This window comes from Ailuropoda melanoleuca, chromosome 16, assembly GCF_002007445.2.
Source record: "Ailuropoda melanoleuca isolate Jingjing chromosome 16, ASM200744v2, whole genome shotgun sequence".
Lineage (NCBI taxonomy): Eukaryota > Metazoa > Chordata > Mammalia > Carnivora > Ursidae > Ailuropoda > Ailuropoda melanoleuca.
The window spans coordinates 35464004-35481649 of record NC_048233.1 but is presented as its reverse complement, the minus strand read 5'-3'; the positions used below and the strand labels follow the sequence as shown (position 1 = coordinate 35481649).

The window sequence follows — 17646 nt, the reverse complement described above, 5'->3', positions numbered from 1 at the left end:
TCAGTACTAAATTGTATATCATTTTTCTCTTAACTTCATTGGGGGGGGTTCCTGGGGAGCTCAGTCAGTTGGGTGTCTGATTCTTGATTTTAGCTCAGGTTGTGGTCTCTGGGGTCCTGGAATTGAGCCTGGCACTGGGCTCCATGCTCAGTGCAGAGTCTGTTTGAGATTCTCTCCCTCTCCCTCTGCCCCTACCCCTGCTTGCACTCTAACTAACTAACTAACTAAATAAAATTTAAAAAAAGAAACAACTTCATGAGAGTGGGAGACTAACTGTAAATCAGACATTTATTGATTCTATAACTAATTTTTATATAAAATGATTATATTCAAATAAGCTTTGCAAAATATTAACAATAAGAATAATTAATTGAAAAGTTTCAATTATCTGATGACAATTAGCCTGGATTAATTTCTAGTAGTAGACATTTGGGGGTGACTTCGTTTCTGGTCTGACTACTACTGAAATTTTCAGAGCCACATTCCAGCAGAGACTGGCTTAATTAAGAAAATATCTATGTAACACACCAATGTTAACTCTTGATTGTTGTCATTGTTTTTTTTAATAGGGCTGACCCTAGCATATGTTTGATATTGAACACTATTTAGTTTAGTATATACTTTGCACTTTAGAGGTCTCGAATCTTCGTTTTTGTCTTATAATTTCTAGGCAGTGTGGCTTCTGTAGGAGTCAAGATTTTCTTTGTTTGTTTAGCAGCCATTAATAGAACTGCCTGCTTTTGTTTGCTTGCTTGCTTGCTTATTTGTTTGGATTGCATTCTTGTTTTTAATTTGGCTGATTTAAATTTTGTTATTAATTAATCTGAACTTTAGAGTTTCTTTGTGTCATCATAGGGTGTTTATACTTTTCTGTTTTCAATCAATTAAAAAGACAAAAGCAGTGAATGAAATTTCCTATTTTGAGTAAAGGAAGACTAAGTCATTTGAATCAGCCATTTCTGGAAGCAACTAAGAAAGGGGAATACAAATATTTAAAAAAAAAATAAAGACCTCTAAAAGTTGAAAACAAATAGCAAGAGATCACCAGACAAAAATGAAGAGAAACCCAAAAAAGAGAGCACAGTGAAACAAACAATCAGTAAAGTGCTTTTGCTGTGAGAGGCTATTCATTCTCAGAAAATTTGAGCTTTCCTTTTTATGGCCTTGTGGGGCAAAGGGGACAGATGTAAAAGCCCAGAGAATTAGAAGGTGCAAGTGTACAGGAAACTCAGTAAACTGGCTTTCTAAATGGCTGCACCTTTGGGACAGGAAACCTGAGTTACATTGTGGTTTGTCAGGGGCCTCAAGGCTTGGATTTAGCTTAAGGTCATTTATACACTTGGTAAAAGAAAATGAACCTCCTTTCTGAATAATAATCTACCTTCATCCTAGACTTCAAGTTATTCTTAGAAATATTTTTTCAAGTACTACTAGACACCGAGCAAAACAAAATGCTAAGAATAAGACTTGAAACAACGGACAACAGACTGCAAAGATGTCAAATTAGAATTAACCATCATTTAATGTAGTGCAATTATGCACAGTATGTTTAAAGAAATAACAAGGTTAATCAGGGAAAAGGAAAACAAGATGGCTTATTTGAAAAAGGAAGGAAGGAAGGAAGGAAGGAAGGAAGGAAGGAAGGAAGGAAGGAAGGAAGGAAGGAAGGAAGGAGCAGAAACTCCCAAAATGAAAAATACAACTGGGAAAAACTATAGCCTCAAAAGATGGATTTAATAGCAGTGTAGACAGAGATACATAGAATTAGTGAGCTGGAAAATACATCATAAATTATCTAAAAGTCAGAACAAAAAATTTTAAAAAGGTGGAATATACTGAAGAGAAGGAAGAAGACAGGGAGGATGTAGGAGAATGACATTTCATGTGAGTCCCAAGAGTAGAAGGAAGGAAAAATGGCTAAGAATTTTCTGGAACTGGTAAAAGACAGCAATCTACAGATTCAAATACCCCAGTGAATCACACAAAAGATAAATAAAGATAAATCTTCATCTAAACACAGTATAGTGAAACTTCAGAAAATTGAAGACAAAGAAAAATCTAAAAAGGAGACGATATTACTTTCAAGGGAGTAATGAATAGACTGATCACACTTTTATTTAAGACTACTCTTTTTAGAGCAGTTTGAAGTTCACAACCAAATTGAGAGGAAGGTATGGAGATTTCCCATATACCCCACACCCCCAAACATGCAGAACTTCCCCCATTATGATCATCACTCATCTGAATGGTACATTTGTTACCAAGGATAAACCTGCACTGACACATTATAATCATCCAAAGCCCATGGTTTACCTTAGGGTTCACTGTTAGTGTTGTACAATCTGATGATTTGGGCAATGTTTATGACATATATTCATCATTATCATACAGAGTATTTTCACTGCCCTAAACATCTTTTGTGCTCTGCCTGTTCATTCATCCCCCCACACCTGTGGCAGTCACTGATCTTTTTTATTGTCTCCATAGTTTTGCCTTTTCCAGAACGTAATATGTTTGGAATCATACAGTATGTAGCCTTTTCAAATTGGCTTATTTCACTTAGCAATATGCATTTAAGGTTCCTTTACGTCTTTTCATGGCTGGATAGCTCATTTCTTTCTTGTTTTTAAAGATTTATTTATTTATTTGAGGGAAAGTGGTATCATGTGCACATAGGGGGAGGGGCAAAGGGCAAGAATCTTCAATCAGACTCCCCACTGAGCATGGAGCCCAACGTGGGACTCAATCCCGTGACCCATAAGATCACGACCTGAGCCAAAACTAAGAGTCAGACATGCAACTGACTGTGCCACCCAGATGCCCCAATAGCTCATTTCTGTTAGCACTGACAGTATTCCTTTGTCTGGATATACAATTGTTTCTCCATTCACCTACTGAAAGATGATATCTTGATTGCTTCTAAGTTTTGGCGGTTATGAATAAACCTGCTAAAACCTGTGTTTAGGTTTTTGTGTGGATGTTAAGTTTTCAGCTACTCTAGGTAAATACCAAGGAGAGTACTTGCTGGATACTATGGTAAGAGTATGTTTAGTTTTGTAAGAAACTGCTGAACTGTCTTCTGAAGTGGCTGTACCATTTTGATTTCCTGCCAGCAATGTATGAAACTTCTGGTTGCTTCACATCCTTGCCAACATTTGGTGTTATCGGTGTTCTGGATCTTGGCCATTCTCATAGGTGTGTAGTGCTATCTCATTGTTTTAATTTGCATTTCCCTGATGACATATGATATGGTGTATCTCTTATGTTTATTTGACATCTGCATATATTCTTTGGCTCATTTTTAAATGAGATTGTTTTTCTATAGTTGAGTTTTAAGAGTTCTTTGTCTATTTTGGATAACAGTCCTTTATCAAATATGTCTTCTCCCAGTCTGTGGATTGTCTTCTAATACTCTTGACATTTTCTTTTGCAGAGAAGACATTTTAAAATTTAGTGAAGTCCTGCTATCAATGATATCTTTCATGGATTTTGCCTTTGGTGTTGTATTCATAGTATCTTACTTAAGAATTTATAGAATTTAAAAAATACAATAATAACATTATAGTATGGTCAGGAGCAAAATGTGTTAAATGGGTTAAAATGTGTTACTGAGTGAGTGTAGGGGAACATGGAATGATGAAAAAAAATTTAATCCAAAATAAATAATAAAAGGGGAAGAAAAAGAAAGCAAAGGCAGGGAAAGATAAAGCACAAAATAAGATAGTAGGTTAAAAAATTAAATATATTAGTTGTTACACTAAATGTAAATGGGCTAAACAATCCATTTTGAAAGGTAAATATATTGTTTGCGCATAACACCCAGTGCTCCATGAAATACGTGCCCTCCTTAATACCCGTCACCAGGCTAGGCCAACCAATGAATCATGGAACACTACATCAAGAACTAATGATGTATTGTATGGTGACTAACATAAAATAATAACAACAAAAAAAAAGATAAATATATTGGAACTGAATTAATGAAATCACTGTATACCATTTAAAAGATGTATATCTAAAGCATAAGAATACAGAAAGGTTGAAAGTGAAAGGACAGTAAAAACCCATGGAAAAGAAAGCTGGTTTCTCCTGATTAGTACCGGAAAAAGTAGACTTCAAGGCAAAATGTATTACTAGAGTTACTTCATAATGATAAAATTTCAAACCGCAAGGAAGACATAGCAATTTAAATTTTTATATCCCTAATAATATAGCCTTAACATATATGATACAGAATTGACAGAACTACAAGGAAGGATAGATGGATCCATAGTCAGAGTGAAGTTGCAGTAATTGACAGAATACAAACACTCATAAAAATCTTTAAGGATACAGAGCACTTGAATATAATTAACAATCCAAACCTGATAAACATATATAGACCATTATGCTCCCAAAGTACAGGTTACGTATTCCTTTAAGCACCCATGCAACATTTAAAATATTGAATATACTGGATGATGTAGTTCATCTCAACCAATTTCAAAGAATTGAAATTATACAGGATATACTGTCTGACTGCAAGTCAAATGTCTAGAATTAGTAATAATATATAAGTAGAAAATACCATGCTGGAGTTCATTCAGTTTCTCAAATAAGCCAAGTTAATTTCCACCCTTGCCTGGAATTTTTCTTTCCTGTCATTCTTTCCCATATTAGCTCCTCTTAGATCTTTGGTCTCAACTAAAATTTCATCTCCTCCCAGAGGTATTCTCTGATTCATCCAAAGTGGCCCTGTAGTTATTAAGTACCTCAGACTCTTGACTGTTTTCTTTACTTAGTGTTACCTGCAGTTATTTTTTATTTGCCTGGTTAGTTGTCCTTGAGTCTGCCTCTATATTGCAGATTCTGTGAAGGCAAGGTCTATGTCTGTTCACTGCTGTGTTGCCAGTGCTTAGCACTGTCTGGTGTATAGCAGCTACTGAAGAGGTATTTATTGAGTGGGAGGATGAGAAAGAACATTTCCATAATTACTTCTTAATAAATGATGGTGAGGAGGAATGCAGCAATAAACATAATAACATCTTTGAAGCCATGAAATAGTATAGGAAGCCCTTTCACTTCTTAATTCCAGAGGCGTTTTTGAGGAGTGTAATCAAATTTTGACATATGATTATGAGAAGTGTTAAATTTGGGGGTAATTTAATTCTTATTTCTAGACTTAATGTAGTTAACATTTTAACCTCAATGTTTCATTTAGCATAGCAGTAGAAAATTTTACTTAATTAGCCCCCTAAGGGGGGCAATTGTCTGAAAATAGGAAAAAGTGATGTATTTCAACAAATATTTTGTTCCAAAATACAAGCAGAGCTGTATTTAATTAGGCTCGATTTCCAGTCTTCCAGTGCACTTGAATTCTGCCTCCCTTCCAGCCTCTGCCATCCACACCCCCTTCCTCATCCTCTCCCTTGTCCTCCACTTCCATGACTTTTATTAATTTTTTTTGACATCGTAAACATAAGTAAGTTATTTAGAAGTTAAGAAAACCACTGGAAATAGAGCTGTAGGTTTATGATGTTATCCTTATAGTCTAAGAATAAAATAGTTTTGTCCAGAACTTACAGTAACATCCTCTGAGTCATTCTCTGATTTTGTCCACGATGGAGATTTATATTAAAATCTCACTAAATTGGTTGGATTAATCTACACAGGGATTTGCAACACTAGCTATACGTTGGAATCACCTGGATGCTCTTAAAAACCACTGATGCCCAGGCCCCTCTCCTAGAGACTCTGATTTAATTAGTCTGGGGTCCCCATGTTGATATTTTCAGTAGTCTTCTTAGGTGATTCTGACATGCAAGCAGGATTAATAATCAATGATCTACAACTTCGCTACTCAAAGTGTGATCACTGGACCAGCTGCATCTGTATCATCTGGAGGCTGGTTAGACATGCAGAATCTCAGATCTACCCAATCAGGGTTTTCATTTAAATAAGATCTCCAGGTGAATTGAGAAGGACTCATCTACAATTTCCATTGGCTCTGTTAAAAGAAAATTTTAAAAAGGTATCAACTGAACTTGAGGCTAAGCCTGTACACTTAATGCTCCCACAACATGACTTTCATGCTAACCAAGAGGTAGGTGTTCCCAAACCTGTTTATGTCAGTTGTATTTGTCTTGCAATTGTAATGTTATTGAATTGCTGTAAATACATATATAATACACAAATCAGTGAAATATGAATATGAAAAGAAATACTTTTTTATTTATTTTTATTTTTTTATTATTATTTTTATTATGTTCAATTAGTCAGCATATAGTACATCATTAGTTTTTGATGTAGTGTTCAACAATTCATTAGTTGCGTATAACACCCAGTGCTCAACACTTGTGCCCTCCTTAATACCCATTACCCAGTTACCCCATCCCGCACCCCCTCCCTTCTGTAACCCTCAGTCTGGTTCCTGGAGTCCAGAGTCTCTACTAGGTATTTACCCCAAAGATACAGACATAGTGAAAAGAAGGGACACCTGCACCCCAATGTTCATAGCAGCAATGTCCACAACAGCAAAACTGGAAGGAGCCAAGATGCCCTTCAACAGATGAATGGATAAAGAAGATGTGGTTCACATATACAATGGAATATTACTCAGCCATCAGAAAGGATGAATACCCACCATTTACATTGACATGGATGGAGCTGGAGGGGATTATGCTAAGAAATACTTTTTTATTTTTATTTTTTTTAAAGATTTTATTTATTTATTTATTTATTCAACAGAGATAGAAACAGCCAGCGAGAGAGGGAGCACAAGCAGGGGGAGTGGGAGAGGAAGAAGCAAGCTCATAGCGGAGGAGCCTGATGTGGGGCTTGATCCCATAACGCCGGGATCACACCCTGAGCCAAAGGCAGATGCTTAACCGCTGTGCCACCCAGGCGCCCCAAGAAATACTTTTTTAAAATAAAAATTGAGTTGAGTGCTTTGAAAAACACTGATAAACTCAAACTGCTAAAAAATATACTCTTGAATTAGATGTCAGTAAGACAACTTAAAATGTTGTGGAATAGAGGGGCGCCTGGGTGGCAGAGCGGTTAAGCGTCTGCCTTCGGCTCAAGGTGTGATCCCGGCATTATGGGATCGAGCTCCACATCAGGCTCCTCTGCTATGAACTTGCTTCTTCCTCTCCCACTCCCCCTGCTTGTGCTCCCTCTCTCGCTGGCTGTTTCTGTCTCTGTTGAATAAATAAATAAATAAAATCTTTAAAAAAAATGTTGTGGAATAGAATTCGAAAGATCCCTCTTTAGATTGTGTGGCAAGTATCTACCTTAGTCCACTTAAAAAAAATTAGAAATGGTGGGCGACATTATGTTTTATTTATATAACCAAGTATGCAATGAAGCACAATCAACGAAACCATACTCAAGAAAAGTGTTGTACTTCAAAACCTTGTTGAATGAGTGTGGATTTGTGTTTTAAATGAAAATGTTAAAGTATGTATTTATTGGGGCACAGATGTGTGGTTTATAATGCAAAGGGGTCCTGCTTCATAATGCACAAAGAATTATATGTTCAACATCTCCACACAGTAATATCCAAATATATATCTAAAAGGTGCTAGTCCTTTGGAAAGATGTTTTCTAAAAGTTAAACCAAAGATTAGGTGTTCAAGTTTTGACTGAGTTCACTGGATTTTTAGTGGTAAGAAAAGATATACAGAAGCACTGTCAGATGGATTCTAGTCCTGGCTTTGAAACTGACAATGTGTGAACTTTTCCTTATTATAGTTTACATTATGTTTTCTTTGTAATGTGATAAAACCTGTTGCCTCATGTGTATTCATGCTGTCATTTTAATAGTATTCATGTATTGACACAAATGCTTTATTTTTCTCCAAATCTTTGCCTCCACTCACTACATTTTTCTCATCCCCAGAAGACTAAATGAATTGATCACATTGTCTTTTTTAAAGAAAGACTCCATTGTATGGTATATGAGCCAGGATCAAGAACAAGGCCAGTGATAGAAAGGCAGAAATCAAGTGAATTCCAGACTATATCTTACTTGCCATTTAAGTTGGTAAAATTAAATCAGGGGAAAAAACACTCTGACTCCTTCCTTCCACCTACACACTTGGCCTTTTTCTATTATCCTCTAAATACCCATTTCCCGTTTTCCCAGTATATAACCCTGTAACCCAAAGGCTGATTTGGACAGGGTGTTAGAATTTTTGCTTTTGTTCTATTCTGGTAGTTATTTTTATCCCTCTTTGCTTGCTAACCCCTCACCACTGCTAGATTTATGGTGTTTCAGGGCCGTTCTCTTTTTGGAAGAATAGGCTACTGACCTAAATTAAGGCCCCCTAGGAGAAGTGCTTTTTGGTCCTTTAGAAGCCCAAGGACATGATATATATAAAATGGGACAGGAGGGTTGCACATTTCCTCTCGTGATCTCATTTCCTAAACTCTAATATTAGCTTTGCAAACAACTAAATTCCCAAACAATTAATGAGATTTAAAGGAAGTGATCATGTATAATTAATGAATTTGTGAATTATTTAATCACTCTGAAATTCTGATCATTTTAAATAGCATTGGCTCATAAAAATTGGCTTTATGTAAAGGAGGGAGAAGTTTTGTCCTCAAATTTGTCCAAGCTGACTTCTGTTGTACATGTTACCTTGTATTATTCATGTTAATAAGTTACTGCTCTAACAAGAGCTGCTATTTTTCTTTCATTAGCTGATGGGAAACCTGCTACCATTTCAGGCACGTCAGCTCTGCTGCAGTGAAAAGTAAGCTGCCATTTTATAAAAAGGGCAAAATATTTCTATGAGACTCAATTTATAGAATCTTTATAAGAAAGAGGCAAAATCAAAGGATAAAGCCAAATGTAAAGGGAAATGTGCAGATCAAAGAGGTCCAATTCACTTGTTTTCAGGCTTTTCATCAAACAGTAAGCTGGAAGAGAACTTATCAAAAAAATTCAACAAATCTTTAGAGTTTATTATGCACGGCCAGGGCTGGGTGCTGAGTAAGATCCAAAGGCAAATAAGACACTGTCCCTGTCCTCATGTAGGAAAGATTACAAAAGCATATAGTTAAACAGAAGAGGAAAGGAAAAATGTGTTCAGTGCTCTAATAGAGATTTAAGCATTACGGAAGAAGGAAAAATTAATTTTAGCAGTTAGTGCTCAAGACTTTTATTATAACTGTATTGTTAAGAACTGACTCCAAGTGAGTCCAGATTACTAAGAAACATCATGGGCTGGAACAATGCAGCGTGGCTGACTGGAGTCTTTTAAGAATAGTGAAACACTTTTAGATTTTATTTTTGCTTGATTCCACAGAATCTTAGCCTGCCTCTTGAATGCATTTATTGTACTTTCTTTTTAAATAGCTATAATAAAAATATAAATATACATAATTACAGTTAATGAGATATTTTCTCATCCAACAGCTTTGATTGGTATATCACTAACAAATAACTGTCATGTTGGCCCAGAATATAATAACTGCCACTGTACACGGGGCGTTTAAGATTTCCCAGAGGAAATCAAGGTTTCAAAGAAGACTGAATAAAAACCACTACTATCTACAACTCTGCCCTTAATAGACAGCTTAAACAATCTAAAGATCAGGGATACCTGGTGTTTTCAAAGAGAATTTTAAAGAAATCATAAATCCCATTTTTCACCTAAGTGGATAATATTGGTTTTCTTTTTGGTATCTATAACTTTTGATTTTGTTTTGTTCGTTTTTAAAGGAGGCAATACCAATTGGGAAGTTTAAAGTAGACTCCTTTATTTCAATCTGGCAATCAAAAGGAAAAGCAAAGAAATGTGTAGAAGGGAAATACAATATATCCTTTCTTTTTTTATATTTTAAAATATTTTTTAGGTAGATTTGGATGATTCTTTCTACAAAGGTTTGCAGAAGTTGATTTAAATCTCATTAGAGGGATCTGCATTTTCTATCTCTGTATTAATGACCAGTAAATTGAGATTTTAATATGTAACTTAGGACTTCTCGAGTTTTATTGGCTTCTTTCATTAACCCACTTCTCAGTCTGTGCTATAAACTGCTTTTCACTTTTTGTAACTAATGACTTTCAAATTTGCTTCTGTACCAGTTCCTGTCTCCCTGTTTCTTATTAATTGTTAAAATGGGGGGAAAATGAAGCGAAAATAATTCACATTAATTGCTTTTGCAGATTCTCTTATCATTATGGTGCTAGTCATTATGTAATTAGTAATGTTTAATATAGCCTTGGTAAAACATACATACCATTTGTTATATCATCCTATTGACATTCCCCAAGTTCTAATTAATGTTCCACCTACAGCTGAATAGGCTGTGCACGGGACAGTTCTGGGTGACATAATTCACATAAACCATAATATGAATGGTATTCCCTTGGAGTTATGCGAATAGCAGCATACACCAGAGTCACAGTCAATATGCATTTGAAATTGGTTGGTAACTTAAGCGTATTGAAATGTATTCATGGAGGCATAGCTTCTTAGTCTGAAAAGTGAGAAGCCTATGTGAATGAATGACTATCCAACTTCTTCTAAACACCTTATCTTAAAAATATGCCTGTAATATAATCAATAAGCACTTAGCGTAAGTGTTTGAAAATGTAGCCTTGTTGATATAATTCTTCTTTAAGCTAGTAGAGAGTTTGGGGCATAGGAATCCAGAGTTATGTCAAAAGAAACTTACGCTTTCATATACATGTGCGTGCAAACACACACAACAAAGCTAGGATAGAATGAAGCCTCTGACTATGAACACGTGAATGCAATTGAATTAAAGAAGAAATCAATACAGCAAAATGATTATTCCTTTGTTGTTTCGTGGAGGAAGTGATATCTTTTACTTTATACTCTATTGGGGAAGAACAAGCAGGCAGATACATTTCAGTTAGGGAATTCTAGAGGTTTTGTTTTTGTTTTGTTTTTTTTTCAGTATTGTGGTAGCCACAGGGATTATTGTTTCTGAGGCTTTGTCTCTAATACTTGCAGGGGCTGACCTTGGTTAAAGTCTAGGCCCCTGCTTTCCCCGCTCTGTTTTGACAGTTGATTTCTCCAGAGCTAGTTCCTCCATCTTGTCTTCTGTTTGCCTACGGACCTCATTTTGATCAGCTACCTCATTTTTCCTTAAAGTGGACCTGCATTTTTTAAATGACACAATTATTCCTCTTTAAATTTATTTGCTTTCTGTTCCACTCTCTCATGCTTTTCTAAGCAACCTATCTTATAAACTCTTCCTGGTTTAAAATGATTTAGTATGGTAGCCACATGTGCTGGGTACCAGTTATTCCTGGCACCCCCTATCCCTTTTCCATTCCCTCTCCTTCTCTGCCCTATTCTCTGCCCCAGTAGTCTGCTGCATCACCCTGGTCTCCTTGCCAACCGGCTTTGGTTAGGCTTTGCCAATGGGAGGCATTGGCAGGAAATTAGAAGGCAGGAGGAGAGAGAGTTGGCCAGGTTTCTTCCCTGTTCCTTCTCTGTGCTGCACTGTGTTTCTGGCACTAGCTGTGTCTCTCCTGATTATGGTTCCCTCTAGGCACTGCCTCCCCATAACTCTGACTCATACAGGGCTCCAGTAAAACCATTTCCTGTTCTTGTTCCTTAGCCCTACAGTGTTGATGACTTCCCACTATTGCCAGAGCCTGGGTCCTTCTCCAGCCCATTTGTTTCCTTTTGTCCCCTCGTGGAAGTTCACCGCTCAGTCTCCCGTGTTTGCATATAACTTATGAATTTCTCAATTATAAGACTTCATTTTGGCTTTTATGGTAGTCAGTTGTGGATGAGTCTGTCTGCCCCACTACATAGTGAGGACATGCATCACGTCTCATTCATCTCTGGATTTTAGTTCCCTAGCAGACTACCTGGCATATAATAGGAGCTCAGAGTACATACCTGTTAAATGCATTAATAAATTAATATGACTTTTATTCTTTCAACTTATTCCTAAGCTCCAGACACTTCCTAATGGTATTTTCAGGATTCCCTGTAGTATTTTTAGCAATGATTATAGATTTTCTAAGTTTGTTTGTTTGTTTCTTTCTTTCTTTTTCTTTCTTTCTTTCTTTCTTTCTTTCTTTCTTTCTTTCTTTCTTTCTTTTTATTTTTGATTTTACTTATTTATTTGAGAGAGTGAGTGAGCATGAGCAGAGTGCGAGGCAGAGGGAGAAGCAAGCTTTCTGCTGAACAGGGAGCCCAATGTGGGGCTCGATCCCAGGACTCCACGATCAAGACCTGAGCCAAAGGCAGATGCTTAACCGAATGACCACCCTGGTGCCCCAATTTTCTAAGTTTCTTAACATTTTTCCACCAAAGAACCTAGGGAAGGTATATCCTAGTGGCCTTACTAGGTATTGGGAATAAACCTCAGAATTATGGAAATCATTGCAACTGATCAATAAAGAAACAAGTCAAAAATCACTCACGTTGGGTTCTCCCTAAGCCAAGTTCACCCTGTTGTGCTCATTGCTTGAAAGGAAATGAAGCAGTTGTGATCTCATTCATTTTGGTGCTTTCTCCCTCTGCCAAGCTTCATTTGGTGCCCTGTTGTCCCATAAGTTGCCTGTTTGAGTCTTTTTTTTTTTTTTAAAGATTTTATTTATTTATTCGACAGAGATAGAGACAGCCAGCGAGAGAGGGAGCACAAGCAGGGGGAGTGGGAGAGGAAGAAGCAGGCTCCTAGTGGAGGAGCCTGATGTGGGGCTCGATCCCATAACGCCAGGATCATGCCCTGAGTGGAAGGCAGACGCTTAACCGCTGTGCCACCCAGGCGCCCCCTCGAGTCTTTTGAATTAAGAGTTTAGAACAGAAGCTCCATCTGCTCTGCCTGGATATTAAATTGTCAGAAGACTTTGTATAAGGAGAACTTACCCTTGCGTTTTTTACATTTTCCTTTCTCTTCTGTTCTAAGACTTGGGATATCAGTTCTTTTCAACATATCCTTGGACATTAATAGGCTACAGTTATCACATCATATAACAAAATAGTCTTAGAAACCTTTGAATGGCAAGTGCTGAAGAGATGTTAAGAAAGTTTTTTTTTATTCACATTATCTTATGAAATGTGGTACTTTTAAGTATCATCAAAGACACAATATGTCAGAACTTGGTATTTTGAGGTTACTGGATCTCATAAGTGAGGCTTATATTACATGTAAAAATTACATGTTGGACAGGTATATTTTATAATCAATCAGGTTCTTTAAGCAAATGCACATGCTATATTAATTCGTAATATGACCAATAGTATGCAACTGACACATTTCATTTTGAATATTAATAAGTACATAAGCTATACCTAGCTTTTAAGTAATATAATTTATGCAAGAAAGTTGTATTCTTTTCTAGCAAGCTCCAAAAATTTAAGATCAATTCACCAGTGATATATATATATTCTGTACTATATATACGTATATATATATGCATATATATATATTCTGTAGTGAAATTTGTTAATAAAAGCTGAGTAAAGAGATCATTGAAGGGTGACATTTTAACAGCGTGCATACTTTCCATTATTTAAATGTGCAGCTTTTAAATAATAGGTTAATTTTTCAGTGAAGATATAAGTTGGTTTACATTTTAAATATGAATATTTGTACAACCATGTATATGTTTAATATTAATAAAAATTTATCAAATATCTTTGTTACCAGTTATTAGAGGCAACTTGGTACTTTTTTTCAGAAATGATACAAAAACAGTATTTATTACAGCCAAGTGCTAAGATAACTTGATACTTCTGAAAGTTATGGGAATACATGAATTTTGAAAAGGGAAAATTTTTCTTCAAATTCACACAAAGGAATTAGAAGAAAATATACACATCCATTTTGTAAAGTCTGCACGGTTAAAACTAAAAATTGGATTTAGTAAACAAGGTTAACAAACTGTTTGAGTCTTTCCTTATCAGATAATCACTTCTACTGGTCCTTTTCTATATGCTAAGGAGCTCCACAATATTGAGTGCCTTTTCAAAAAAAAAACCAAAGTCGTGAAAACAAAAATTAGTTCTGAGTCTTAAAAAAGTCAGCTAAACCAGAGGGGGAATCTGAAGGTTAGGTTTCGTTAGCTGGGGTAGCTGTCTCTGGTTAGGTGATGAGTCAGCATGGGGAGTGGGAAAGGTTCATTTCAAAACAAGCAATTTCTGTTGGCAAAATATTTATGTGAATTGAAGCTATTTTGAAAGTCTTAAAAATTATTTGATAATTTCTATGTATTTTCACTAATTAAAAATGTTTTCCTATCAAATCTGAGGTTCTATTTTAATTTTTTTTTATTTGTGGTGGAAACAAAGCAGGCCCAGAGTAAGATTTTTCAGCATCCTGAGTAGGATGCCCTAATCCACACGTATTTACAAATTAAATAGTGCTAACTCATAAAACATAAAATTTTCATGTATGTACTAAAGTTAAAATAGCTTCTTTTAAATTTTGTTTTTAAAATTCTGTAATGGTATATAAAAAAATGCACTTTTTTTCATATTTGTGTTGCCCTGATTCGTAGCTGCTCCACGCACCTGCTTAATATGCCCTAAAGTGCGACATCACCTAGTAGGCAAGTCGTCTGAGAGTCTGCTCATTGGCACTCTTTTTTTAGAGCCTGCTTCTGACTTGCTATGGTCCTTATCCTTTTTGTACCTTATTTTACTCTCTGACCTTAATGGGCATAACCATAACTGGATCCTATCTGTGCCTTATGTTAGATTGAATTTAGGTTTATGGTTATTCAGATACTTTGAAAAGGCTTAAGACCATGTGAAATATAATCTGAACACCCCCAAACTATTTTTCCTAAAGAAAAATTAAAAATAAATATATGTGTATTTTTTATTCCAAAGCAATATGCCAATTTCAAGGACGGACCTACTTTGAAGGAGAGCGAAATACGGTTTATTCTTCCTCTGGAGTATGTGTTCTCTATGAGTGCAAGGTAAGGAAACTCTTCATGGGTCTTTCAAGATTCTTTGTTATGTAAATGGTAAGTATTTCTTTAAAATGTCACACTTTAATACCTTTAAAACATTTAAGGCAAAGAAAAAATTTAAGATATTAATTATATTTCAAATAGAAATTCTCATTTTTTTCAAATATGTAAATTAATGGCTGTAAAAATAATTTCCCCAATAAACAAAAATACTGTTTTGTCCAGTTAAAGTTTTATGAAGTTGTCTTATTTTTCCAAATTCAAACTAACTCCTGTGAAGAAATGTAGATAAATTTAGACTCAGCCTGTTGTCACTTAATGGTCTTTGACCCATGTGACAAATAATCATTCAGTTCAATGGAAAATAATAAAAATTACCTAGTAAAAATTAGCTTTTGGAAGGAGGTGAGACAGGTATTGTTATTAATCCCTTTGGTAAGAATATTTTAAATGATTTGAAGGGGAATTCTTTATAAAGTTACTTCCATGGGCTCCTCAAGTATGCTTCGGAAGCAATTGTGAGTGTTTTTATCTCTGCTGCTTGACCTACTAATTGAAAAACTAAATATGTTTCATAAAACTTTTCATTTTTGCCTTTTATAAGCTGTATTCCTTGACCATAATGTGATATTGCAAGCCATATTCTGTCTGAGGGAAACTCTGCATATAAAGTTTCTGCTTTAGAGTTCTTTTTACATTTCACCTTTAATTTTTCTCTTTAGATGCCTTCTCTTTAAATGGTTTTTGGGGATGATTTATATGCATAGATTATGTAGAAAAGAAAATGCTGCTGGCACCACCAATAAATTTATGTGATTATTCAGTGTTAGGGAAGGGAAAATCCTAAGCATTTTGCCACAATAAATTGAAAGAAGCCTGCTATCCACTTCATGCATCTTAGGTTAGAAGTCCTTTGAAAGAAGCTAGGAGGAAATGTGAAAGAGGCAAGACTGTGACAGATTTGGTTTCTAGAAAATGAGAGGTCTGATTTCCTCAGGCCTACTGTATTCAGGCTGCTTCTTTTAGCTTTAAATCCGCTTTCCTATAGTGTGGGTCACCATCTTAAAGACAAGAGAGCTAAGATATAGGAACATTAACATGAATTCCCAAAACATATTTCAAGATGGAGTGTCCCTTGTCAGCACCCTACACCAACACTGTTTTGAGTGAAGTAGGTCCCACTATAAATGTAAGGATTGAAAGACCTAGAGTGAGGTCTACTAACTCCAAATGAAGAAAAGGGAATCAGAGGAAAGTTACTTCAAGGAAGGTGGAAAACTTTTGTCAACTGGGTTCTAACTTTGAAATATCAGCTCTAAATTTAAATATCTTGAGCGCATTTGGAATTTCTCAATGCATGTGTGTGTGCGTGTGTGTGTGTCTGTGTGTATTATTTTCATCCGACCAGTGTTGTCTCATAATACTGGTAATATGGGTTAGAAATTTATTGGAATAGTTGCCTATTTGATTGTAATATAGGTATGAAATGATTTCATTTTAAAATGGATTAGTGAGAAGTCTGTATATAGACAACTCTGAAAGTGCCTATACTCTGAAAGTAAATATTGAGGGAATGAACAAATGTTACGTTTTTTTAACTCAAACAAAAGGCACCATTTCCTCTCCAGTGCTCTGCTGTCCAATAGAAATATGTAAGCCACAAACAATAATTTTTATTGGGCTAATTTTTCTATATTTAACCCCAAAGGTGGAAAATATTCTTCTTAACATGTAATCAACATAAAATTATTAAAGAAATATTGCACATTCTATTGTCACACTAATCCTTCAAAATCTTTCGTGTATTTTGTCTATAGTATTCAAGAGCTCCATGTAGCTAGTGGCTATTGATTGTACAGCACAGCTGTACCAGACTATCATACGTTTTTTGGAGTTCTTGACTAAATTCTTTTTTTAAAAAGATTTATTTATTTATTTATTTATTTATTTATTTTAGAGAGAGAGACAGAGCATGCAAGAAGGGGGGAAGGGCAGATGGAGAGGGAGAGAGAATCTTAAGCAGAGTTCGTGCTGAATGTAGAGCCCCACGAGGGGCTTGATCTCACGACCCTGAGATCATGACCTGAGCTGAAATTAAGAGTGGGACACTCAACCGACTGCATCACTCAGGCACCCCAGACTAAATTCTTGACAGTGAGAACTTTCATTGTTTCGTTTTCCTTCAGGCCCCTTCGTTTCTGTATTTATACCTTTACATAATTGACAGCTCTCTCAAGCTTTTATTTCCCGGGCTGTCAACACTAGGCCTTCACTGTTCCTTTATTTTCACTTTCGTGGCCTTGAAAGTGTGTCCTGGGGTCTGTAACTTTAATAGTAACACTGGAAAACACTGTGGTTCTGAAAATAAGATGATCAGAATGGATAGTATTGTCAAACCAAAGGAAGACTAGCATTTGACTCCACTATATCCATGTCTCTACCACTCATTTTTTTTTAAGTGTAGTTGACATACACTATTATACTAGTTTCAGGTGTACAACATAGTGATGTGATAGTTACGTATATTATGAAATGCTCACCACAAGTGTAGTTATCATCTGTCACCATACAATGGTATTACAATATTATTGACTGTATTCCCTTTGCTGTATTTTTTACCCCTGTGATTTGTTTTATAACTGGAAATTTGTACCTCTTAATCTGCTTTACCTATTTTATCCACCCCCGCCCCCTTCCTCTGGCAACCACCAGTTCGTTTTCTGTATTTATGAGTCTATTTCTGTTTT

At 35.7% G+C, this 17646-nt stretch overlaps 1 protein-coding gene across 6 annotated transcripts in view; it reads left to right on the top strand.

Annotated features, from left to right (window-relative positions):
- Positions 1–17646, top strand: part of NELL2 (neural EGFL like 2) — a 391543-nt gene that overhangs the window by 190448 nt on the left and 183449 nt on the right. For all 6 annotated transcript variants that reach the window (XM_034645489.1, XM_034645487.1, XM_034645490.1 and 3 more), the window contains one exon: positions 14814–14905. In XM_034645489.1, the coding sequence (XP_034501380.1) occupies positions 14814–14905 (92 nt within the window). The remainder of the gene's footprint in view (positions 1–14813; positions 14906–17646) is intronic.